Below are 23,872 nucleotides of genomic sequence, written 5' to 3' on the forward strand. Positions count from 1 at the left end.
GCTTTGCAGTTGGCAATCTCAGGGTGATCTTCCTTAATTGTTCTTTTATTTATTTATTTATTTTTTTTTTTTTAAAGATTTATTGATTGATTGATTGATTGATTCATACATACATACAAGCACTGGGTACAGTCAGAAGCGCAGGAGGGTGAGAGGATTCACCAGAGCCAGAGCGGGGAGCAGAGCAGGCAGAAGGACCGAAGTACACTGCTGAGGGGAGCAGCGGGCGGCAGGAGAGGTCTGCGCGCCATGTGGGACCCTCCTCAGGTGGCCGGGGAGCAGCCGGGGATCGAACCGGCGCTGTGGAGGCTGCGGGCAGCTTCGCAACCCAGCGCTCAACCGCTGCGCCACCGGGGAGGCCCCTTAATTGTTCTTTTAATCCCTCTAAAATCTTTATAGCCAACTCCCCTTAGTAGACAGGGATTCGCTTTCCCGTTGATCTGGCTGTAGCCAACCCCCTGCTTTCAGCGAGTGGAGCTGGACCCAGGAGGATCTCCAGGATGGAGCCAGTCACTGGGAGGGGGAGTCCTTGGGAGTGGGGGTGAACCAGAGGACCCACTGGGTTGGAGGTGTGTGGGGGGCATCCAGGTAGAACCATTTGTGTCTGTCTCCACCAGGCGACACCCACTCCTGGTCTTTGACGCTCTCTTGTGGATCACGGAGTCCTCCAAACCATTTCCACGGGCTGTGCGTGCCACCCCCTCTGCCTGACCCATGTCTCAGAAACGTGTGGGGACCAGGTGATTTCCCAAGTCTGGTCAGGAGGTGGGATTTTCCATTCCCCAAGAGTCACTTCCCAGTTTCTCATTCAGCGCCTGAAAGCACCATCCTTGCTGTCGCCACCAAGGGAGACCTGGGGTGAAGGTGTCCCAGAGCAGGGACTCCTTACCTCGTGGGGCCATCTGTATGATGGAACAGGGGAACAGAACAGCCTCCTGCCACCCTGCTCACCCCACCTGTAGAGTGTCCCTGTGCTATGGCCAAGGACTCCAGGCTGCGAGAGTGCGGGCTGGTCCTGGCATGAGGGCCGGTACTCAAAATAAAGGGGGTGCAGCTAGAGCAGGTGCTCAGTCGATGTAAACTCCAGTAAAGCCAGGCCCATAGCCTCCAGGGGGACCCCACAACTTTCTGCTGAGCTTCTGTCCCAGCTTGAGGGACATGGGACTCAAGAAGGACAGCAGGCCGGGAGGTCGTGAGAATGTTTAGGGGTAAATGAGCCCCCGGAGAGTAGTTGGCACAGAGAATACTGGCACAGCGCTTTTGTGACAAATACGCTGACTGTCAACCTCCTGCTGCACACCGTGTTGTGTGTGTGATGGTTTTCAATCTTCAGGTCACCTCTAGGAGGTCAAGGCAGAGACCCAAGAGGTCTGGCTGCTGACTCTAAGGGAATGAATGATCCAGAACCCCCTAAACCGTCCCCACCCCCCAGCTAGCCCTTGCTTGGTGGGAGGTTTCCCGAGTTACTGGCCTCCCCAGGGGAGCAGGCTGCGGAGGGGAGAGGATAGGGATGCAGCAGGGCAGACAGGTGCACAGGTGCAGCCTCCAGGTGGCCACCAACCTGTTCCCAATGCGGGCCTGCTGCCCGCTCCGCGAAGGGCGCAGGGAGTGGATGGGGGAGTTAGAAGGGTGTTGGGGTCCCCGCGGGCTGAGGCTGGAGGGGTCGGCTCAGCAGCGCCGGGGGAGCGGCCGGGGGCGACTGCGGGGCGCGGGGGTGAGGGTCCGGCGGGCGGGGGCGGGGGTGGGGGTGGGCGGGGGAGGTGTGTCCGGGAGCCCCGCCCCCCGCCCGCCCCGCCGCGCCCCGCCCCCGCCCGCCTCGCCGCCGCCTCGGGCTTTCGCTTTCAGTCCCCGCGGAGCTGAGCCGGCGCCGGGACGCGCGGCCGCGACCGCCCGCGAAGCCTGGACGGCCCCCGCGCCCCCGCCGCCCCGCGATGGCGCCCGCCGGCCTCGGGGCCGCCCTGGCCGTCGGACTGCAGCTCTGGGCCGCGGCGCTCGCCGTGCCCGCCCAGGTGGGTGACCGCGCGCACCCCGCCCGCGCGCCCCCCGCCCGCGCGCAGCCCCCGCCCCGCGCCCGGGCGCGCTCCTCGGGGTCGCCGGCGCGGGGCTCCGGACGGGGGCGCCGCGGGCGCCGCACCCCCGGTGGCGGGGGAAGCTCGCGCCTCCGGAGGCCGCGGGGACCGGCTTTGCACACGTGCGTCCGGCCCGGATTCCGGCCTCTGCAGCCCCGGGCGCCCCCGGGCCCGCGCGCCTGGGCGGGACCCGCCGACGCTGGGCGAGCCCCACGGACCCCGGGCGCCCCCCGCACCCCTGCACGCGTCGCCGCCCACCCTCTGCCCCCGCGGGAGAGGCGAGGGCCCCGGAGCGCCGCCCCCGCCGCGGACCTGGGCACCGCTTCAGGGACTTCCTCCAAGGCCCGGCGAAGGCTTTCCTCTTTCTTAGAAACCCCAGCGCCCTGTGAAGGCGCGGGGCCGGGTGTGCGGCAGGGCCGACGAGGCGCCCGGGCTGCGGGCTGGACCCCGGCTGTCCTCTCTGGCCAGCCTCTTCCCCAGGACCCACCTGGTGGCCACTGGAGTTTGCTCCGGGAGGGTAGTGCCCTCGGGTCCTCCTGGCTCACTCCTGGAAGGGCCTGAGCTCTGGGGACAGGGCTGGGGTGAGGCCTTCCAAAAGGGCTACAAGGCAGACTGGATTTTAAGGAGGTCCAGGAGCATGTCCCCCCACTGGCGTCCCCAAGAGTCAGGTCCGGTCGATGAAGGGGCTGTTTGTCTTTTGCCCGTTTGGCTGTCTCCGCGGCCTGCTGCATAGAGCAGCCCATTTCACAGAGGGGAAAACTGAGGCCAGAGAATTCCTTGTTTCTCATGGAAGGCATGGGGTTCTTTTCCTCCCCAGGGGGAGTCTCTCCCTTTCCCTGTGACTTGGGAGGAGGTGTGAGTTCATCCCTGTCTGCACATCTGGGCATGGGGGGAAGGTGGGAGGTGACCTTGGCCCTGGCGGTCACACCAGTGACTCACTGGCCAGGGTTAAGGACATCTTTAGAGTCTGGTGCTTGAGAGCTGGGGGTGGGGGTGATCAGATCAGAAATGACCTCCCAGGGGCTACCAGGAGTGGGTCCTGGGGCAGCCCCAGAGATTTTCCTGCAAACAAAGGAGGTCCTGGGGTGGCCCGTGGCGCTGAGAGCTGGTGACCACAGCTGTGGGGTCATGCCACAGACTCTGGGCCTCCTGGGGTGTCATCCCACCTCAGTCATGCACGCCTGTGGGGGAGGCCAGGGCTCCTCTGCAGGACCCCGGACCTTGGTCCTCTCCCGCCTCTGCTGGCAGCACCTCTGCCCTCCTCTGAGCCTGTCTCCACAGCCTCACCACTGGTCTCCTGGCCCCTGCTCCTGGCTTCTCCCACCATCCTCCTTGGTGGCCTCCCTTGGGGAGGTTGGAGCCCCTCTCTTCCCAGCCTGAGGTGCTCCTTCAGGAATCCAGGCGAAGGGGGGGGGCTTGGCATCTCCCCATCACCTGTCTGCATCCCTGCCCCACACCTCTCGTCTCAGCCCCGTCCTCTCTCCGTGGTGCACTCCCTACCCCCATCTTTCAGGCCTTTTGCAGATGCCAGCCCCCCACCCCTGTCTTTGACCCCTTGGAGCCCGCATCCCTCTGGAGGACAGACCACATTCTGCTTTTTTTGGTATAGTTGCGGTTATCCACCTCGATAGATGGAAAGCTCCACGAGGCAGGGGCGTGGTCCTCCTCCGTCTCTCTCTTAGTCGCGTGGCAGCTTCTGTGCTTGAGTATCTACCAGCACCAGGCTCCAGTTCTAGGACTTTGCGGTGAATCGCACCGGAACCCTCTTTGCAGCAACTTCTAAAAGGTGGGCCATGCGGCTCCCATTTGGAGATGTGGAAACTGAGGTCTGGAGAGGTTGGGTTTCCCCAGACACAGAGCTGGGGAATGAGACTGGGGTGGGGGGGCTCGAAGCGGGCTCTGTTCTCTATACTCTCCCCCCAGGTTCCCAGCAACCCCACCCCGGTTCCCTGAACACAGGGCATTTGTGTCTTATCAGCTATATTTGCTGGCCGGTGTGGAATGCATCATTCTTTCCTCTAGTTATTCATTCAGTCCCCAAATAAACGCCAGTCACATGGGCAGGCTTAGCGCCCTCTGACGGGCGCGGGCAGAGCCCAGTAGCCTGGCAGCTGCTCGTTATTGGGGTGGGGCACAGAGAATCCTTCCCTGCTGGATCTCATCTATGTATTCCTGGAATCTTGAAGCTCCAGGGCTGCTGTTTGCCTCCCCATTCCCCAAAGGCCTGGGACCAGCTCTGGTTAGAGGAGAGGCTGGAGAGAGGCCCTCACGGTCAGCCAGGCATCTAGCCCAGCTCCTCCTGGATGGCCATCCCTCCCTAGGTCTGGGAGACATTTTATGGCCCTGACCAACGCATGCCTCCTGGAGGGACAGTCAGGAAGATGGGGGTGGAGGTGACTTGCGGGGAAGGAAGCGTTTTGATCCCAGCTGTGGTATATGTAGGTATGGGCGTTACATTCGGCTTATCATCGACACCATCACCATCTTAGTTCGCAGTGTAGGCCACGCTGGTTGCTTCTGTGTTCTGTAAACGTACCGCACACTCCCTGCCTCAGGGCCTCTGCACCTGCTTTCCCTTCGGCCTTGAATGTGCCTGTGCTGATCTGGCGCCCTCGCTGGGGCCACCCTCCCTGGGCGAGCTCCCATTCTCCCTATTCCCCTGGCCCGTGACCCACTCTGCTTCCTTCCCTTTGAGTGCTCTCCCCCGGGAACGTCAGCACTGTGAGGGCAGGGTCCTGCTCATTTCGAGGCTCACAGCCTCGCGCAGAAATACTTAAGCTTAGCATTTTTTGCCATTTGTGCCGTGTGGCTCCTCGCTGTGGGGCGCTGTCCTGCACATGGGGGATGTTTGGCAGCTTCCTTGCCTATAGCATCCCCCTCCGCCGCCGGGACAATTAAAAATGTCTCCAGATAATGCTGAATGTCCCGGGGCGGGTGGGGGGCTGGGGCTCGGGTTGAGAACCACTGCCTAAACCGTGCCTGGGAAAAATACTGAGTAAATGTGCAAAAATATTCATACGGCCTTTAGGACAACCCTCTCTTCTGGATGAGATGGAGGACTGTGAAAGCCAGTGGTGGCAGGCCTGGGCTCATTTCTCTCTCCCTCTTGGATTCCTCTCGCTGCTCTGTGGGGGCTCCCGAGGCTAAGGGTGCTCCCTGCAAAGTGCTCACACCCCATATCCCCACCCTGGTTTGCGATGGGGCCACCTTCTGGCAGTGACTCAGAGCCCCGTGCGACCTGCCTGCAAGTGGGAAGGGAGGGAAGCTGGAGGTGGTTGTGGGGAGCCCGGCCACTGGGGGAACAGGGGCAGAGTGGAGACTGGGTGGCTCCCGGTTCTGGACTCTGCAGGGCTTCCGAAGAGCAGTCCCGATGACTGAGGGGAAGGGCCAGGCTCAGAAGCCTAAGTCCTTCCTCTGCTGGCTACTGGCTGTGACTTGGGCCTCTGATTGTCTGGGAACCTCTGATTTCCTGTCTGTGAAATGAGTCTCCACCTGGCTGGCTGGTTGTCGGGACTGGCTGTGCAGCTGCTGGTGGCTCTGTAAACACTTGTGGTTTTGCAGGGCCTGACTGGGTCACAGGGCCATGCTAGGCTGTGGTGGGACCACAGTGGAGTCAGCTGCTCCTGCTCTGACCCCCAGAACTCAGGTGGGAGCTGCTGCCTGTTGACACCCCTGAGAATAATTTCCACCCACCCACCTTTTCTGGGCTGTGCTTCTGAATGTCCTAGAGTCTCCAGGAGGGCCTGGAGACTCACCCCACCTGCCCAATGCCTGGTCTCAGGACCCGGGTGTGTGGCAGAGGCTGTGGGGCCAGGAAATCACTCATCCCAGATTCTGATGTCATTTGAAGGTGAGGGTCCATCTATCATAGTATTGAGGTGTCTCCAGGCACGAGACCTCAGCTCTCCCGCCTGCAAAATGGGAAATGAAGAGAGGAAGCCTGGTTGTGCTGTCTTCGAGGTTGTGCTGTCTTCGAGGTTGTGCTGTCTGTTTCCTGCCCTCCAAGTCCAGCACGGCAGGTCTCTGGGCAGGGAGCACTGACCTGGGCATCAGGAGGCCAGAGCTCCTATCTGAACACCGTCATTGGCTTGCTGTGCGGCCTCACTCAACTCAACTGTGTTGGGCCGAAACATCTTTATCTGTAAAGATGTATCTTGAGTGTGCTGGACAAAGCCCCTGCTTAGGGGGTGAGGGGCCTAAAGCTTTCCCTGGAAGGAGGGCCCAGCTCTGCCCACTGTATCTTTGCTTCCCGGCCTCAGTCCCACTTGCTTTGGGGTGATCTTGACTCAGGCCCTGGTGACATCACGAATTCCTGCCTCCCTGCCTCTTAGTCCTAATTAGCATCTTTTAATGTCAGAAGCCCCAGACTGTGGGGAAGCCCATGCTTGCTGGGTCTCTGCTGCGGGGCCGCCGTCTGGGAGCGCACGGGTTCAAGGAAGCCTCGAGGGGGAAGGGGTGTTTTCCTCGAAGAAGCCCTTTGTCACTGGTGAGGAGCACACAGCCCTATTCCCCACCCCAGTTCTGAGCCCTTCACAGCCAGAACTTTGAGCTGGTGGCCGGGGGCGGGGACTCTGAAGTCAGGGCCCGCCCCTCGGGCCTACAGTCATTTTCCACCTTGTGACGTCACAGATGGTGGTTACATCACTGTGGTTTGAGCACTCAGGTTGTGGGCTGTGGAGAGGAAGTGTCTGTTTACCTGCAGGGGTTTGCAAGATTTGATTTCCTTGTGCCCCGAGTGTGAGCAGTGTGGAGGGAAATTGTGGGGCGGGGGGTTGCTGGCCAGTAGGCCCCAGACCTCAGCTCTGCCTGGTGTCTCCCGGCTTTCCTGGGACACTCCTGTCTCTAAGCCAAGTGTCTCCTTTCCAGGGGGTATGTGGGAGTTTGGAAGAGGCAGCAGCACTGGCTGTCTGCTCTGGAGGGTCACGGCCAGGCTGGGTAGCCAGCTCCTTCACATAAAGTGCCCAACGCCCCATCCAGGCTGTGGAGCCATTTCCAGGTCCCAGGCCGGCCAGCTGCCCCCCCAGTCTTGGTAGCTGACTCCAAGTGGGCACTTGCCGGGGAAACTTGACTTTGACCACCTGGAGGTGAATCCCTTTCTGGAGCGCTGGGCCCTCCCCGGCTGTGTCCCCCACTTCTGAGCCAGGGCCGCACGTTGACCGAGCTGCTGTGAGACAGGGCAGAAATCCCCAGGGGGTTTTATTTGTTTTCCTTTGCCATCCTGACCTGGCCCACCCGTCTGTTTCAATCTGAGCCTGGCCCTGCCGCGGGTATGGCTAATGTGGCCACGGCTTCAGGGAATTGAGTGGGCCTGAGGGCGAAAGCAGAGCGGGGGGGAAAGGACTTGGGGGCAGGGACACCTTCTGGGCTGTGTGGGAGGCCTTCCCAAATGCCGCTCAGGAGGGATGCCAGAGGCCGAGAAGTGCTGGAACGAGGGGTTGGGGCTGGAGTCCCAGCCAGTCCTGACTCAGCTTCCAGCTCAGGAGGGCCTGGCCAGCTTCCTTCCGCTCTGCACCTCAGCTGCCCCAGCTAGAGCTCAAGATCAGCAGGATGGCGCCCTAATTAGCAGGGCTTCCTCCAGCACCTGGGCCCTACTGCCCATCCTGCCTCCTGCTGACCCACAGCTCAGCTCTGTCACAGAGACTCCAGGCTCTGCTTGTCCCTACTGAGCCGTTCCAGCTGACCCTCTGGATCCACCAACCCCAGACCCTGCTCCTTCCTGTGCTGTCCTCCCTGCTTTCTTGAGCCCTGTCTCCCACCTCGTGCCACAATCCTCCCAGCTCCCCATGACTTCACTCTCTCCCTGGTCTGGCTCCTTAGTCAATGCCCTCATCTTTTTTTGTCACCTTCCTGACTGTATCCCATTAAGTCCTCCTCAGGCCCCCTACTACTATTCCACATGAGACCTGGAGGGGACCAGGACTAGGGTGAGCAGATACCAGGAGCAAGGTGTAGAGGAAGGCACAGCTAGAGCAAAAGGTGTGTTGGGGGCAATGAGGCCTGTTGGCTATAAGCTGTTTTGGGCCAGTTTATGGACATAGTAACAGCAGTTATAGTTTAAAAATTGTAGCAATTACAATTATTGTAGCATCTACTAAACACAGAACACTTGTTATTTCATTCAGTCCTTAAACATCCCCCTATGTTTTTGATACTGCCTGCTAATGAGGGGGAATCTGGACTGAAGTTAGGCATTTTTACTCCAGAATCCATACTTTTTGCCACCACACTCACCTCTTATGAGAAGTTGAGGCAATGGGGAGCCATTGATAGTTTTTGGGCAAGAGAGTGACCAGAGCAGAGTGTGTGATTAGGAAGATCACTCTGGGCTCGGTGGGAAGGACAGATAAAGTGGAGAGACTCTCGTGACAGTTTAGGCAAGAGCTCTGGGCTCAAGAAGTAGCTGTAAAATAGGAAGGATCAGGAAGGAGGAGGGAGAGGAAGACCTTTGAACTCAAGACCTAGGGTTGGGACAGAGGCCCTCAGGAAGAAGAGGAACTATCTCCCTCCACCCCATCCTGCAACATCAGGCTCCTCTGGCGTCAGTCCTGCCCCAGCCTGAGCCAAGTGACCCCATCTAGTCACAGTCAGTATTCCTGGAACTGATGGTCACCTGCTGGGGAGGACATGAGACCAGGCAGGGCTGGTGTGAGAAGCGATATGCCCCCGCCTGGCGCTGGGAAGCAGGAGCCTGGGCACCTGCCAGGTTCAGCCACCAGAGCTCCCTGGGTGAGGACCCCAGAACTTCTGTCTGAACTTTGGCTTACTTGGTAGTAAGGTGGGGTTGAAAGTGGCCCTCTCTGTCCCTTCCCCTTGGGCTAGGACAGCCAGGGACATGGCATCCAGGGACAGCCGGGCAAGGACTATGCCTTTCATGCATGGAGGGTCTTCAGTTCTCACTGCCACCTGGGCGGGCCCAAGGCCACCCCCATTCTACAAGAGAGGCGGTTGAGGAACCCAGGCTCTCTGCTTGAGGAAGCAGAGCCAACACCCACCCCAGGCGGTGGGCTCCGGTGTGGCTGTCGTGGCAGCTGCAAGGGACTCTTCTCTCAGCTTCCACCGAGTCTTCCCCACTAGGGAGCAGGATTGCCTGCCCCATCTAAAAGCCCATTTCCTGCCCCTCATTCTCACGCTAGCCCAGGCTCATTTCAACTAACTGGAAATTAAAACATTTGTTTCTGTTAACCAGTTCAGCTTGATTAGGCACCTGCTGTGGGCTCAGTGCTGGGAGATGAGTAATAAACCCCCCCAGTGCGGCGTTTCACACACACGGGCCCCCTGAATCCTAACAGCCCATTATACAGATGACACACTCAAGTCCGTTGGGTGGCTGGGCCCAGGTGAGGCCCAGTGTCTGGCTCAGAGCTGACCCTCGAGTGTGTGGAGGGGGCTGGGGCCTGCCCTTGGTTGGACCACACGGAAACAAAAGTGGTCTGGGCATCCAGGCTCTACCTGGCCCATCACTGCAGCCCCCATGAGGGGCCTCTGCCCACCTTAGGGTTCGGAGACCGTTTTCTCGGGGTACTGGTGGAGAGAATTCTTGAAGTCAACCTGGACAAGGAGGCTGGGGGTGGGGTCAGAATGTTAGGGTAGAGGCGGGGGTGGGGGGGGTGGGGGGAGAGGGTGAAGGCGGGGTTGTTAAGTGTGGGGCCAGCATGGGAGGTGGTGACAGTGACCTGGCAGGGTACCCTGAAGAGGGAAGGGGACTGTGGGCAGCGGCTTCCAGAGCCCTAAGCTGAGGACGCTGGAGCTGGATGCTGGACGAGGAGGGTCGCGGGGCCAATGGACGCTTTTAAGCAGGGCCAGGCTGGGTGTGGGAAGGTGGCTTTGGGTCCTTCTGGAATGGGACATGAGTCTGGGGAGCTGTCGCTGGCAAAAGATGCTGAGGGGTGGAGAGTTGGGGCCGTGGGGGATGGGAGTCATATGACTAGACCTCGGTGAGGTGGGGGAATGGAAAGTGTTGGGGTGTTCTCTGTAACCAGAGCTGAGGGCTCCTGGGGGGCCAGGCACCACACCCTGACACTTAGGACAAAACTGGCCCCAGAACCGGATACCAGCACGGGCTTCCTGTCTGCCCCAGCTCACTTCTAAGGCAACATCACAGGCCAGGAGTGGGAAGTGTCGCCCTGGGCTGCGGCCTGTGATGTGGTGGGTCCTTCCTGACGCACACGCCGCTGCTCTCCGTGACGACGGGCGGACGAGCCTCTGCTGCCTGCCCGGCCCAGGCTATGGAGCTGCACCCCACAGCTTACAGGGCTCCTGCAAACCCCCTAAGACCGATGCCCACACCATGCCCCCCACCATGCCCCAGGGCCCCAGGGACCTGCCATGTAAAGGTTGCGGTTTCTCAATTGCTCGAAGACAGTTTCCGCCTGTGTTGGGGGTCCTGGGTCGTTGGGCAGATGCTGCCCCTCCCTACAGCTGTGGCTTCTACCTCTGGCACCCTGAGACCTTTTTGCCTGGGAGAGTCACCAAGCCTGCCTGAGCCTGCCTGAGTCTGCCCGAGCTTGCCTGAGCCTGCCCCTGCCTTGATCCCTGTGTGTTCTTAGAACATTCGCTCCCCGTCTCTGGGGTCCTCATCTGGAAAATGATCACAGGGTGTAAAATTGCAGGAGGACTCCGAGCACCTGGTAGCTGCAACCGGCTGCTCTCGGCTGCTCCCTGGCTCTGTGGTGACAGTGCTGAGTCTCTGGAAGCCTCCATTTCTGTGTTTCTAAAATGGGGTTTTGTTGACTTCCTTGCACCCGTGCAGGGTGTGTGCATGCGAGTCCCGGCATGGCTGCGCACAGTAGGTGCTTCCCTGAGTGTTCCCAGTCTCTCGTGTTCTTTCCAGCTCTGGAAAAGGGTACTTTGGAGGTGCATGCTACTCTCCAAAGCCTAAAGCTTCTCCCTGTGACTTCCTTCCCGTTGCACCCCCTTCCTGCTCGCAGAGGGCGGTCAGCCGTGGCCCCCAAAGAGGCTGCGCTGCAGTGGCAGGAAGAGCTGGGGGCTCTGCAGTTTCACTGCTGGCAGATGACACTGACTTGGAGGCGGCCACTTCTTCCTCCTTCCCCAGGCCTGCCCTGCTTCGTCTTCCTCTCTCGCTGTCTATTTATAAATAGGGGAAGGGATCGAGGGCCCCCACCCTGGGTACACACAGGGCTTGGGTCCCAGCGGAAGGGGCAGGAAGTCATCTCGGGTTGTGTTGCCCAATTCCCAAAAAGCTGACTCCACAGGCCTCGGGGTGCCCTGGCCCGCCCCTCTCTGCCTAGTATTCGGCTGCAGTGCCCTGGCCTGGACATGAGCTGTGGTGCCTGAGTCCTCGGGGAGGGTGGGGCGCGCCTCAGAGAGACAGGTGTGGTCTGGCTGGCTTTGTCCCCGTGCCTCAGGGCTCACATTCTTCCAGGGACTTGTCACCTCTTGTTGCCCCTTATTTGGAACACTGTGTCCTCTGGCCACTTCACAGCCCCCTGGGCCCTGGGTTTTGACCCCTCGCCCAGGCTCTGTATTTTGGGGTCCCATCACCCCTCCAGTGGTGCTTGAGTCAAGTCTCTTGAGATGACCCAAGACCACATTCCTAAGGTGGCCCACCTCTGGCCTGGAACCTGCCCTGACCAGGCCCCACTTTCTCTGTCGCGGGAGCAGCCTTCTCCAGGAAGGGTGACCCCAACCCTGAGCATCACAGGTCAGCTTCCCCTCTTGTGCCGCGCAAGCACGGATGCCTTGCTGCAGAGCCACTTGTCCTCCCTTTTCGGTTCCCAGACAGAAGGCCTGCCACCCCAGGCTGCCGCTCAGGGCTCGGCAGGCCCCCTTAAAGCTCCCTGGCGTCTGGGAGATGGCGGACCCTGCCGCTGCTCCCGCCACAACCCCAGGAAAGGCAGGACCTTATATGTAAGTGACAGTGACATCCCCAAGTCCCCCGGGACTGCAGCTGTGTGTGCTCCTCCTGCGTGCAGGTGTCAGGTGCACCTGGGAGGGCTGGCAGCTCGGGCCCTTTGGCTCCCAGAGGCCACCTGCTCGGGCCTCGGCTGCCCTCTCCTGGGAGAGAGGGTGAGAGGCACAGGCTGGGGCCCCGGAACCCCACCTCCCTCTTCTCCCAGCCTGTTCAGTTTTTCCTTCACTCCTGTGGGTGACAAAGCCTCCCACGCTCCCACCCACCCACACACCCACCCAGTGCTTCTGAGGTCTCCTGAGGGATGGAGCTTTTTGACACCGTCTGTAACAGGCCCGAGCTGGGAAGGACACAAGCCTCCACCAGGCCCATGCCACTGTGTTACAGATGAGGAAACTGAGGCACAGAGAAGCTGGTTCTCCCCCACTGTGGAGGGGATGTTTTGGGGGTGGACAATCTCCCTGGTGGACACACGGGGAGGACACAGGCCTAGGGATGAGGAGGCCTGTGACTTGGGGATAGCGGCTCAGTATGATGAGCCCTCACTGCGGGGTTGTGGGAAGAGAGTGACAGGCACGCAGGCTCCCCTGGATGCCTGGCTTGGAGAAGCTGCCATGGCTGTTGTCTCCAGGAATTCCCACCCTCCCCGCTCTGGCCCAGCTGCCCTGGCATATGGCCCTATAGCTTGCTTCTCCGGTTCCTTAGCCCCTGTTCCACCCGACATTCTGCCCCACATGTGTCTCCTCGACTAAAGCAGTGCCCCCAGGGCAGAGGCTGTGTAGATGTTGGGTGCTGTACACCCAGCATCTGGAATGACAGGTGCTCGGTATGTTTGTTGAATGACTGAGAGAACTTTTTTCATCTTTGCCCCTGACTTCCACCACCATTAAAACGGGAGGCTGTCTGAGGTCACGTCTGAGGTTCCTGCCAGCCTTGAGCAGCTGTGCTTCCCTCCTGCCCCCATGTCTGGGCCTCGTCCCATCCCGCTGTCATTGGCTCCCACGCAGCCTTCTAGCACTTGGACAGCTGCCGATCAGCCGGTCCAAGCCTCCCTGCTCAGAGTCTTACCTTTGAGACTCGCCGCTCATGTTTGGAGCTGGCGGCCCCAGGATGGGCCCACTCAGGAGCCTGGACACAGGCGGTTCTGGGAGAGCCAGGCCTCTTTTGCTGGCTGTCCCTGCCTCCTGTAGAAGACCAGCTCGTTCTGAGGGTGCTGGGTGGTCCCTTGGGAAACCAGGTCAGAGCTGAGGTCAGAGGATGTTGGCGCAAGGGCAAGAGGGGTCCCTTGCATTATCGTGCATGCGTGTATATGAGGTGAGTGTGCATGTGTACACGCGAGCCAACGCCCACCCAGCCCCGGCACTTGATGCGTGGGGACTGGAGGCCCAGATGTGACTCAGGGACGAGGGCAGAGACTCTGGCTCCCTCAGCTGTGTTTCAGGGGAGACCAGCATGTTCCCCACAGCGACCAGCACAGGCATCACCCTTCCAGCTCCACCTCTTCCTCTCTGTGTGGCCTCATACTCGTGACTTGCTCCCCCTGGACTGTGAAATGGGCACACACACACCTGCTTTTGGGGATGGCAGGGGGACTCTGTAACACGCCCTGGCACACAATAGGTGCTTACAGAATATCCTGTTGTTTTCCTTCCTCCCTGAATCGCCAAGGCTGAGAACCTGGAGGAGTGATGGAGGCTGGACAGGTGGGGGGAGAGATACCGAGATTGGGGGGTGCAGTGGGGTCTTGGGTCTGTGCCCAGGGGGCTGGGAGGCTAGGAAGAGAGAGGTGGGGGCAGGCCAGGAGACTGCTCTTGTGGTGTAGCCCTGGGCACATCACTTGGGCTCTCAGAGCTGCTGAAGTGTTGGGGAGGGCACGCTGGTGCTTGGGTCGAGTAGGAAAAGTCACTCGTGGGGCCGGGTGGTGCTCGGTGCCTGCCAGCCACTACCAACTGCAGGCGCCTCCTGTCCCAGCCGGAGAGAGCCTGACAGGGAGGGGAGGGGAGGGGTCGGGGCTGTGGACCCAGAGTGCGGCAGCTCTGAGGCCTGTGGTGGGCGAGCGTGGACCCTGATGGCTTCCACGAGTCAGGTCTCCGGTCAGCCTGCCACCAGCCGCACCCTGTAACCACCCAGAGCCGTTGGGAGACTTGGGGGGGTGGTTCTGCCTCTTTCCCGCTCCATCCCTCCTCATCTGCGAAATGGGCACAATAAGACCCTCCTTAGAAATTGGATGTTAGAGCCTCCCTCTCTCCTTTCATCTATCCTCTTGCCATCATCCATCACCGCCCCATCTTTCTGTCTACCACCTATCAATTGTCACCCCTTTATTATCTGTCTTCCCCAATTCCTGCCCCCAGCCAGGCCTCGGACGTCCCCGTCTGTGAAGGGGTAGTCAGTGCTCAGCAGTCAGTTCCAAACTTCCACCTGGAACCCTCTATCTTGACAGCTGGGTCAGCTAAACATGCTGAGTGAATCATCTAATTTGGTTCCTCATTTTCAGATGTCAGTCACAGGGCCCTGTTGCCAGGTGGATCTGCACCTCCCCAACACCAGGCCGAAGAACTGGAAGCTTCCATAGTCCCAGGTTTCCCAGAGGGTCTGGGGACCCCCCAGGCCCCCCCCCAACACACAGTGGCGGGAGGCCCATTCTCAGGGCTGTGGTTCCCAGGGCTGGGCAGTGGGCCCAGTGTGCTCTGGGGAGCACCTCAGGGGAGGGAGTGACCTTTGTCCTGCTCTGCCCAGGGGCTTTCTGTTCCTCATTGTTTTGCCATGACAGAGCTGTGGTTTTCTCTCTGTCTAAGAGGATAAACAGGCCCTGAGGTTGCTCAAGGGAGGGCTGCTTTTCTGAGCAGCTTCCGGGCTCATAGGGGTCTGGAGCAGCAGGAGAGGGAGCACCTCCATGGGTCACCGCAGCAAGATGCAGGCAGGAAAAGACCCTTGGAGGGGGCACAGAGAGGCCTGGTCTGTCGGTCTCGGGGCCCTGGGGTCCAGCCGCCTGCCTTTGTCCAGGAACCTTGGCCAAGACCCTTTCCCATCAGGCCGTCTGGGTCCTGAAAGGAACTTTCCTCCTGTCAGGGCAGGCTCTGTGGGGGCTGCCTGGTAGGGCAAGGCCTTCTCCCTCTCCCTGGAGCCTCCTGGCCCCACATAAGGGAGGGACTCCCCTGATTACCCCAAGGGTACTCACAGAGATGTGCTGGGTCCCCGGGACCTGTGGTGGCCACCCCGAGGGGTCGAGGGCTGCACGAGAAGCCCTGCCCTCCAGATACTCTCTGAGGAAGAGGCAGTTCCCTTGGGGGTGTTCATTCAAGGCGGAGAGACACAGCCCCTCCCACACAGATGCAACACGCAGCTGTCTGCAGAGGACCCATTTGGGGGGACAGCCAGGCCCCCCTCCCTAGCAGTTGATGCTCAGTTGAATGGTGCTCTGAGGGTTGCTGCAGAAGGTCCTTCTGTCTGGGGTAGGGGCGCCCCCAGCCTTTGGTCCCTGCCCAGGCGTTTTGCTGTGTCTGTGGGCGCCAGGCAGCCGGCGTGGCCAGCAGTGGGCATCAGCGCCACCTGGGATGTTTTTTCTTTCCAGCCCTGCTCTTCCTCCCCCTATTTAGGGTGGGGGGAGAAGACACAGTAACAGGCCCCCCAGAATACACGCAGTGAGGCTCCCCAACCGCGAGGAGCCCCGGTGAGGGGCCCTTGCTTCCCCTTTTGTCCGTGTGCCTGGCCACCTGCTCTGGGGCCCGCTGTGCAGGGAGGCAGGATGGGCTGACTGAGAGCACGAGTGTGTGGCCGTGCGTGCACCTGCTCGTGTGTGTTCTGAGCCCAGTGTGGGCAGGGCACTGTCACAGGGCGGCTGCTCTCAGAGGAGGACACTTCTGAGGTTCTAATGGGGTTTTGTCAGGGAGGCACGTGGCTGATCCTGGTGGAGGAAGCGGCTCTGGCCAGGGCTTGGGGACAAGAGGAGCCCCCGACGGCTCCGCAGCAGGAAACCCCAGCCCAGGTGCTCGTCCCCGCCACCCCCAGGGTTTCTCGATGTTGGTGCAGAGCCCTGTGGGTGCCACCTGGTCTCATCAGGCAGCACCCACTGCATCTGGGGACGGGTGCTCCGCAGGTCGAGGCGATCGGCTTGACTCCACCCAGCAGCGCCCACTGCCCAGAGGCCCTGAAACACTTAGAAATGTGCCAAGTACCGTGAAGAGCTGCTAGCAGCTGTCCTTGTCCTCCTGCCAGCGCCGATGCACACCTGCTGAAACACAGCGGGAAGCTGGGGCTGAGGGTCTGGACGCCAAGACCACTGCTCCTGCCTCTGTGCTGTGTGCGCACGCGCCCAACACAGGCGCCACGAGGGGTGGAGGACCGTGGCTCCCTGTGTCAGTGCGGAGATGATTGTTAGCAGGCTCCACATCCAGACTTCAGGTCACCCCAAAGAGGAAATGTAATCGGGGAGTCGGAGAGTTCTTCCCAGGGGAGGTGGCACTCAGCAGGAGGAAGGGGCACTTCCTAGGTGTGGGACGGGAGGGGTCTTCCCAGGTGGAGGGTGCTTTTTGCTGAGTGCTGTGGTTCTCTCTGATCTGGGTCACAGCTGGGCCAGCCCCTGCCTCCCACCAGCTGGCTCAGCGCCTCCTCCTGCGGGCGGAGTGCGCTCTATAGATGGAATGGGGGGCGGTGAAAGAAAGCAAGGACTCTAACCTTCTTCTAGCCTTCCCTTCAGCACCCCTCCAACCCCCCGCCAAATGGGGAGGTTCCCTTCTGGGCACTTTCCCAGTAGGGAGAGGGCCAAACAATTGCAGGACCTAGGATCGGGATCCGGGTGTTGCATGACCATGCTGCTGATGGTCCTTCCCTCCTCCTTCCAGGTTTCATTCACCCCCCCCTACGCCCCGGTGCCCGGAAGCTCTTGCCAGCAGAGAGAATATTATGACAAGAACACCCAGATGTGCTGCAGCAAGTGCCCGCCTGGTGAGGGGTAGCGCCGGGGCCTGGGGCCTCGCAGGGGGTGTGTGTGCAGGGGTGGAGGCGCAGCGTCCTGGCCCTCAGTGGTTCTGAACTCCTTCTAGCTCCATGAATTGGCTTCATGCTCCCTGTGCTTCTGGGCCTTTGCACATGCTGTTCCCCCTGCCTGGCATACCTGCCAACTCCCTTCCTCTGGTTACTCTGCCTGCCCTTCAGACCTCAGCTGCGATGGCCCTGCTCCTCCAGGAAGAAGTCTGTCCACACTGCTGGGTTAGCTCTGGCCTCCTTTGAACTCCCGCTGGCCCCTGGTGTCCCCTGCGATAGCTCTTTTCACCCGGTGTGATTGTGCCTGGTAACTCTTCTGTCATCCCTGCTGTGTGCTCCTTCAAAACACTGACTGTGGCTTGTCCTCCACTGGCACAATGCCTGGAGCAATGACTGGCACATAGTGGGCGTCAGTACATATATAATCAAAGAATGCTCATGCATTTGTCAGAGAGTGGATGTGCAGCCTGGACCCACATTTTGAGAGCTGAGTGGCCCAACTCCCAGTGCTATCCAGCCATCCAGCCATCATCTACCCACTCACCCACCGACCCATCCATCCATCCAGCCATCATCTACCCACTCACCCACTGACACATCTATCCATCCATCCAGCCATCCAGCCATCCATCCTTATCTATCTGCCTCCATCACTCCATCCATCCATCCATCTTCATCACTCCATCCATCCATCCATCCATCCACCCACCCACCCATCCATCCATCCATCCATCCATCCATCCATCCACCCACCCATCCATCCATCCATCCATCCATCCATCCATCCATCCATCATCCATCCATCCATACACATATTCCTATAATACATGTAAAGCATCTACGAAGTGTTTGGCACTGTTCTAAGTGCTGGCATTGCAACAAAGAGCAGGACAGACAAAATCTTCACCCACTGGGTTTTACATTCTAATAGAGACACAAACACATAAACCAACAGAAATAACTGTGCTGTCCTATCAGAGGTCAGTGAAGGGAAAAGCAGGGCAGGGCCCACGGAGGCAGACAGAACAGGATGTCTGCTTTATATGGGGTGTGCAGTGAAGGCCTCCCAAGGAGCTGACCCTTGGGCAGACACATGCAGGAGGTGAAGGAGTGATAAACAGGGAATAGCCGGCCGGGCAGGAGCAGCAGCAAGTGCAAAGGCCCTGAGGTGGAAGCCTGTTTGGTGAACTTGAGGAACAGCAAGGCTAGTGTGGGTGACTGAGAGTGGGCACATAGCAGCTGAGCAGTTTAGAGTTAGAAGTTCCTGGATTCTGCAGGAGCCAGACAGGTCTCAGCTGTTAACCTGAGATGGGGGTGGGCACATAGGTACCCATCAGCTCCTATAGCCTTCCCAGAGACCCCAGGGAAAGTGACTCTTCTTTTTTCTATTAACTGGCGGAGTCTCACTGAGGAGTTACTAGATTAGCACAACAGTGAATGTGGCAGGCGAGGCCCCGGGACAGGGCTGTGAAGAGAATCTCCTAGGTGTTCTCCTGTCCCCGGCAGGTCCCCTCTCTACTCTCCATGTCCCCAACCTTGATAGGATACCAGGGACTGCATTCTTACTGCCATCCCCCCTCTAGTTCATACCCGCAGAGAATTTCAACCAAACCAAAAGAAAAAAGAAACTGGCAAGCCAGCTCTTACTGAAGTGTGATTGACTAGTAGCAGGCAGTTCCACGGTAGGGTTCCAGGCATCTGGGAAGAGCAGAGAGAAAGGTATTTTTTGAGCAGTGGGAATTCAGAGAGGGAGTGACAGTTGGTTGATGTGGATGTGAGATCAGTTGAGGGGGTGCCTGAACCTCGTCAAACTGCCTCCCCAGCGAGGCTCAGATCTCTGGGGCTCTGGGGATTAGTGAGTGAACCTAGGGTCCTGGCAGAGCCCCTCCTGGCTGCCCTGAGACCCTCACCCTTGCTTCCTCAGGCTATCACGTGCAATTCTACTGCACCACGACCTCAGATACCATTTGTGAACCCTGCAAGGACAACACCTACACCCAGCTCTGGAACTGGGTCCCTGAGTGCTTGAGCTGTAACTCTCGCTGCACTGGCCAGGGTGAGTCTGAGCGGCCCCCAGCAGCACCACTGGCCATGCCAGCCTCTGTGACTGAAAGCTGGTGGGACACCCCCCGCACTGCTGTCATGCCCCAGGACAGGAGGGGGCTCCTGCAGCTCTTTGCTCTAGATCCATGGCATTTCCAGCCTGTCTCTCCAAATCCTCCGAGACGGGCCAGGGGCAAAGGCGCAGCGGGCCCTTGAGAGTTGAGGACGAGTGTCTTGGAGGGCGGGAGCATGCGCTCATGTGGTGATGGAGCTGGAGGGGACTGGACCCCAGACTCCATGGCCAACCCCATGCTGAGGGTGTGGTGGCCTGCAGAAGACCAGGGCACTCTGCACATGGTGGGCGGGCTGGGAGGGCCGAGAGTGTGTGGTAGAAATAACCACGGCTGCCCTTTTGCTCCTCCAGGCCTGATGGAGACTCAGGCCTGCACTCAGAAACAGAACCGCATCTGCACCTGCGAGCCCGGCTGGTACTGCATGCTGGAGCAGCAGCAGGGCTGCATTGTGTGCGGCCCCTTTCGCAAGTGCCCCCCTGGCAAGGGCGTGGCCAAACCAGGTATGAGCCGGCCTTGGGGCCTCCCCCACCCCACCTCTCCTTCTTCCTTGTCAGCCCATCAGCGGGGGGCCAGGCAGCCTCTACCCACCCAGCCACCCATCCCCATCCGTTCTTTCCAGCACTCCTGATGAGGCACCTACGGGGTGCTAAGACCTTGGGGGCCCAGAGCATCAGGTGATGCCACAGGAGAATGAGCCCTTTGTGACCCTAGGGACCAGGGAACCCCTAGATTTGAAGGAGCAACTGCCCAGTGCATGTGTGTGTGTGTGTCTGGGTACATGCATGTGTGTCCATGTGTCTGTGTGTGCATGTGAGGTGTATGTATGTGCACAGGAGTGTGTGTTTTAGGGGCAGAGGTGCAGACAGGTCTCAGGGCCCCCCCATGCCCCCAGGGCTCCATTGCCTATACCGCCTGTCCCCTGGGGTCAGCTGCTGACAGGACCTGCTTTTACCTAAAGGAACTGCCAAGTCAGATGTGGTCTGCGCTCCCTGCGGTCCAGGGACATTCTCCGACACGGAGTCCTCCACAGACACTTGCAGGCCTCACCGGAGGTGAGTGGCTGAGTGGATTCTGGGGGAGCAGGGCGGGGCCATCCCTGGGTGACCCGGACGGCCCTGGTGCCTGAGACCCACACTCACTTGCTGGGCTTGGGTGGGGCCACACCTGGCCACCACCAGGGCTGGTTTATCTGGGGAGGAAGTTTCCAGAACAGACAGTCCAGCAAACAGTAGCCTTGCCCTGGGAGTCAGGCTGGTGGAGAGCACGGGGAGCGGAGGGGGAGGCAGGAAGGGGCACACATACCCTCTCCCCCTTCCTGCTTCGGGGACCCTGCCTGCTGCCCTGGCTCCTGTGACACCCTGGGCCGTCTGTCCTGCCACCCCCTGACACAGCCTCCTTCTTCCTCAGCTGTCGCTCCGTGGACATCCCTGGCAACGCAAGTAGGGATGCAGTCTGCAGAGGGGAGTCTGCTCCCTCCACCTCCAGAGGGACCCCAGCCTCAAGCCCCACAACTCCACCAGAGTCCATGGCCTCCGGGCACAGGGAGCCAACGCCAGGGCCCAGCCTGGCTGCAGGCACCTCCCCGCTGCTCCCCCTGGGCCCCAGCGCCCCCGTGGAAGAGATCATCACAGACACCCTCTCTCTTCCCATCGGTCAGTCACATCTTTCGTAACCTTGTCCCTTCCCCCCTCCCCTCCCCCCCATGTCTTTACTGAGAACCACTATGAGCTGAACCCTGTGCTCTGTTCTGGGGTGCAGGTGACAGTGGCTTGACTTCACCACCCCCCCTCCCTAGTCGGGGTGCTGTTACTAAGAAGCCCGGGTCTGGAGAGGTCGGGCGGGCGTTTACCTGCAGCACAGGTGGTCTCCCTGATGAACTCACGAGGCTGTGCAGACAGCGGCCCCCAGGCCACCTCATGGGGCTCCCTCTGGGGTTCAGCCGGAGAGGGCAACCTGGCCAGCCTTGGATCCCCGTGGCCCACCCATGTTTCCTGCGGCATCTGGCTTGGGTTGGCTGGTTTCATGATTTGAGAGCCTCTGAACGGGGCTCGCCCCCTGCCCGCCCCGGCCTGCGTCGTTGGTGTCTGCGCGGCTGCGTTCGAGTTTGCCTTTTGCTGGCGTTGAAGCCTCTCCTCCTTTCAGGACTGATTGTGGGTGTGACAGCCTTGGGCCTGCTCCTCATAGGGCTGGTGAACTGCACCATCCTGACCCAGAAGAAAAGTAAGATTCCCTTCCCTCCTTCACCCATTGGTTCAGGAAGCTTCTCTGGGGCCATAGGTATTGAGGACCTCAGGCAGAAGGTACTCCCACTAAATTATCCCCTCCAAGGCAAGACTCCATCTGTCCAAGGGTAGAGGGGGGCAGGGCTCCTGCCTGGGCGTTCTGGGAAGCCATCTGCCTTCTGGAGCAGATGTCATGCAAGCGGGGTAAGGTCTCCATGGTGCAGTGTGTGCAGGAGAGAGCAAAGGCGCGCTGGGGCTGGAGCAAGGTCAGGGTCAGTGGATAATGCCAGAGGCCTGCAGTAGAGTTGGATACAGGCCAGGGGACTTTGTGCACCTCTGCAGGTAGATATTGTCCCCCTGGGGCTGGGCCTCCTCCTGCAGGTTCTCCTTGGGCCCCCGCTAGACGCCTAGAATGGTGTGGCTGGAGGGCGTCACTTTCCCTGACTTATCCCCTCTCCTCTTTGCAGAGAAGCCCTTCTGCCTGCAAGGAGAAGCCAAAGTGGTGAGTGTCCCCTGCTTCCTCCCAACTCCTCCCTGGCCACCTTCCTGCTGGCCGGGTGGTCCCACGGGAAGCCGTGAATTCTAGTGAATTCTATGGGTTGCTTGGGTGGAGCCCCAGGGAGGTGGGGAAAGGAGAGCCATCCCTGGGGGTTAGGCAGCCCTCCCCGTGCTAACACAGAGGGTGAGTGTGGAATGCCGGTCGGGAAGCGGGGGTCTCAGTGACAAGCGTGTGGCCCTAGGCCCATGGTATCACCTTGGGCAGCTGCCAGGTTGCCCGAGGCTGTTCCTCACCAGTGCACAGGGACAGTCCAGGCCCAGCGGCAGGGCCATGTCCTTCTCAGCTGGCAGCGAGTCTCAGCGTCTCCTGGTGCTTACAAAGCATGTTGTTTGGAGCACATTGAGTGCTGGGGGTACCCAGGTATTCCCCAAGGACCCTGGGGGGGTCATCTCTGGACTGAGAAGGAGATGAGGGGGCTGGGCCCTGGGTCCTGCCCCCATTTCACCCAAAGCAACTTACTTCTGATCTTTCCTGGAAAGAAGGGCCTCTTAGTGCTTTTGTTAGAAAGAGAAGACTGATGTGACACTGACGCGTTTTATCAGTTATCCGTCAGGAAGGCATTGGGCTGAGAGTCACCGAAGACTGCAGGGCGACTTAACATGCCAGGGCTTTATTTTCTCCCTGAGAAGTTGGCTGCCTGCGGGTTCAGTGGTGCCCACTGTGAACACCGGTTGGACCCCTGGCTCTGGCGAAGACAGAACCTGTGCAGATGTTGTGCTCTTGCTTGTGACCTCAGGTCATGACCTGTGATCACCACCGCCTGTGTGACCTCCAGGTTGAGGCGGGAGGCAGAGGAGGAATGGCCAGCCAGCCCTCATGCGTTTTTACGGGAATCAGACTTTGTCCCGGAAGCCCCAGGGAGAGCCGGTCACTTGACCATCACTAGCGGCAAGGGAGGCCGGAAGAGGACACTTGTTTTGCCAACCTCTGTGGTGGAGGCGGGCCAGGGAGGGTCTTGGAAATGGGTGTGGGGTGGGCCAAGGCTGTAGCCCTCTAGCTGGGAGGCAGGGCAGGATTTTTATCCAATTTTACAGATGAGGAACAGAATCAGAGGGGAAGCGATACTGACATTTGGCACCCAGGGATCCTTGGGCCTGGGGTCATTCCCGTGCCCTGCAGGCCATTTGTCAATATCCCTGCCCTCTCTGACTACATGCCAGTAGCACTGCCCCCCAGGAGTCTCCTGAATGTCCCGCCACATCATCAAATGCCCCCTGGAGGATAAAATCACTGCTAGTGGAGAACCGCTGTGCAAGGAAAAGCTCAGCCCTAGTGACTCCATGCCAGGGGTTTACATGGGGCTTTGCCCTTGGCTGGGCCCGGAGACTGATTTCCTCTCCTGAATCTGCTGACCAGAGAGGATGCAGAGAGGAGAAGTGACCCAGACCACACAGCACTGTCCCTGCGTCCGGGCTCAGTGCTCTTCGACCCGCCCTGCAGCCCATCAGAGGCTGCAGACAGTTTTGGGAGGTCAGGTGTGCCTCCCTCCCCCAACTGCCAGCGCCACTCCTTCATTTTTCTGGCTCCAGACCTTTGGACAGTGGCTGTCTGGTTGCACAAGAGCCGGCACTGCCCCCAGACTCCACCCCGGCTGCCTGCTCCCCCGTTCCTCCCCAGCCGTGGTTCCCAATACTCGTGCGTGAAAACACCTTAGGTGTGACCCAGCAGCCTCAGCACCCCCTTCCTCTCCGCTGAGTTTGGAGTGTGAGAGGCCCAATTGGGATGTGCCGAGTGCATGCCTATGTGTCTGGAACCCAGGGGGTGCTGCGAACTGGCCCTCCCAGCGGGGAAACCACCCCACACCCTGATTTGTGCTCTTGGCTCATTTCCATGTTCCAAGCACCCCCATTTCAATACCACAGACCCCAAGGATCCCAAGGCCTGCAAGGGCAGTGGCTTCTTTTTGTTTAGAAAGGACCAGATGTCTGCATCTGCGAGCTCCGCACAATCACCCCCATAGACACACTCATGCCAGGGCTCAAGGTTAACAAGGAGAGCTGGCATTTACCAGCTGACCGGCTGCCAAGCACAGGACAGAGCATTACTTGCTG

General features: G+C 59.9%; 1 protein-coding gene across 1 annotated transcript in view; it reads left to right on the forward strand.

Moving 5' to 3' along the window:
* The first annotated feature begins 1,931 nt into the window (after positions 1 to 1,931).
* The window catches only part of TNFRSF1B (TNF receptor superfamily member 1B), a 28,586-nt gene continuing 6,645 nt past the window's right edge, over positions 1,932 to 23,872 (forward strand). The window contains exons 1-8 of the mRNA XM_037498475.2: positions 1,932 to 2,009; positions 16,782 to 16,884; positions 18,848 to 18,979; positions 19,391 to 19,540; positions 19,999 to 20,092; positions 20,448 to 20,692; positions 21,183 to 21,260; positions 21,730 to 21,764. Coding sequence (XP_037354372.1) covers positions 1,932 to 2,009; positions 16,782 to 16,884; positions 18,848 to 18,979; positions 19,391 to 19,540; positions 19,999 to 20,092; positions 20,448 to 20,692; positions 21,183 to 21,260; positions 21,730 to 21,764 — 915 coding nt within the window. The remainder of the gene's footprint in view (positions 2,010 to 16,781; positions 16,885 to 18,847; positions 18,980 to 19,390; positions 19,541 to 19,998; positions 20,093 to 20,447; positions 20,693 to 21,182; positions 21,261 to 21,729; positions 21,765 to 23,872) is intronic.

This window comes from Talpa occidentalis, unplaced genomic scaffold (genome assembly GCF_014898055.3).
Source record: "Talpa occidentalis isolate TD23 unplaced genomic scaffold, MPIMG_talOcc4v2.1 talOcc4.9, whole genome shotgun sequence".
Lineage (NCBI taxonomy): Eukaryota > Metazoa > Chordata > Mammalia > Eulipotyphla > Talpidae > Talpa > Talpa occidentalis.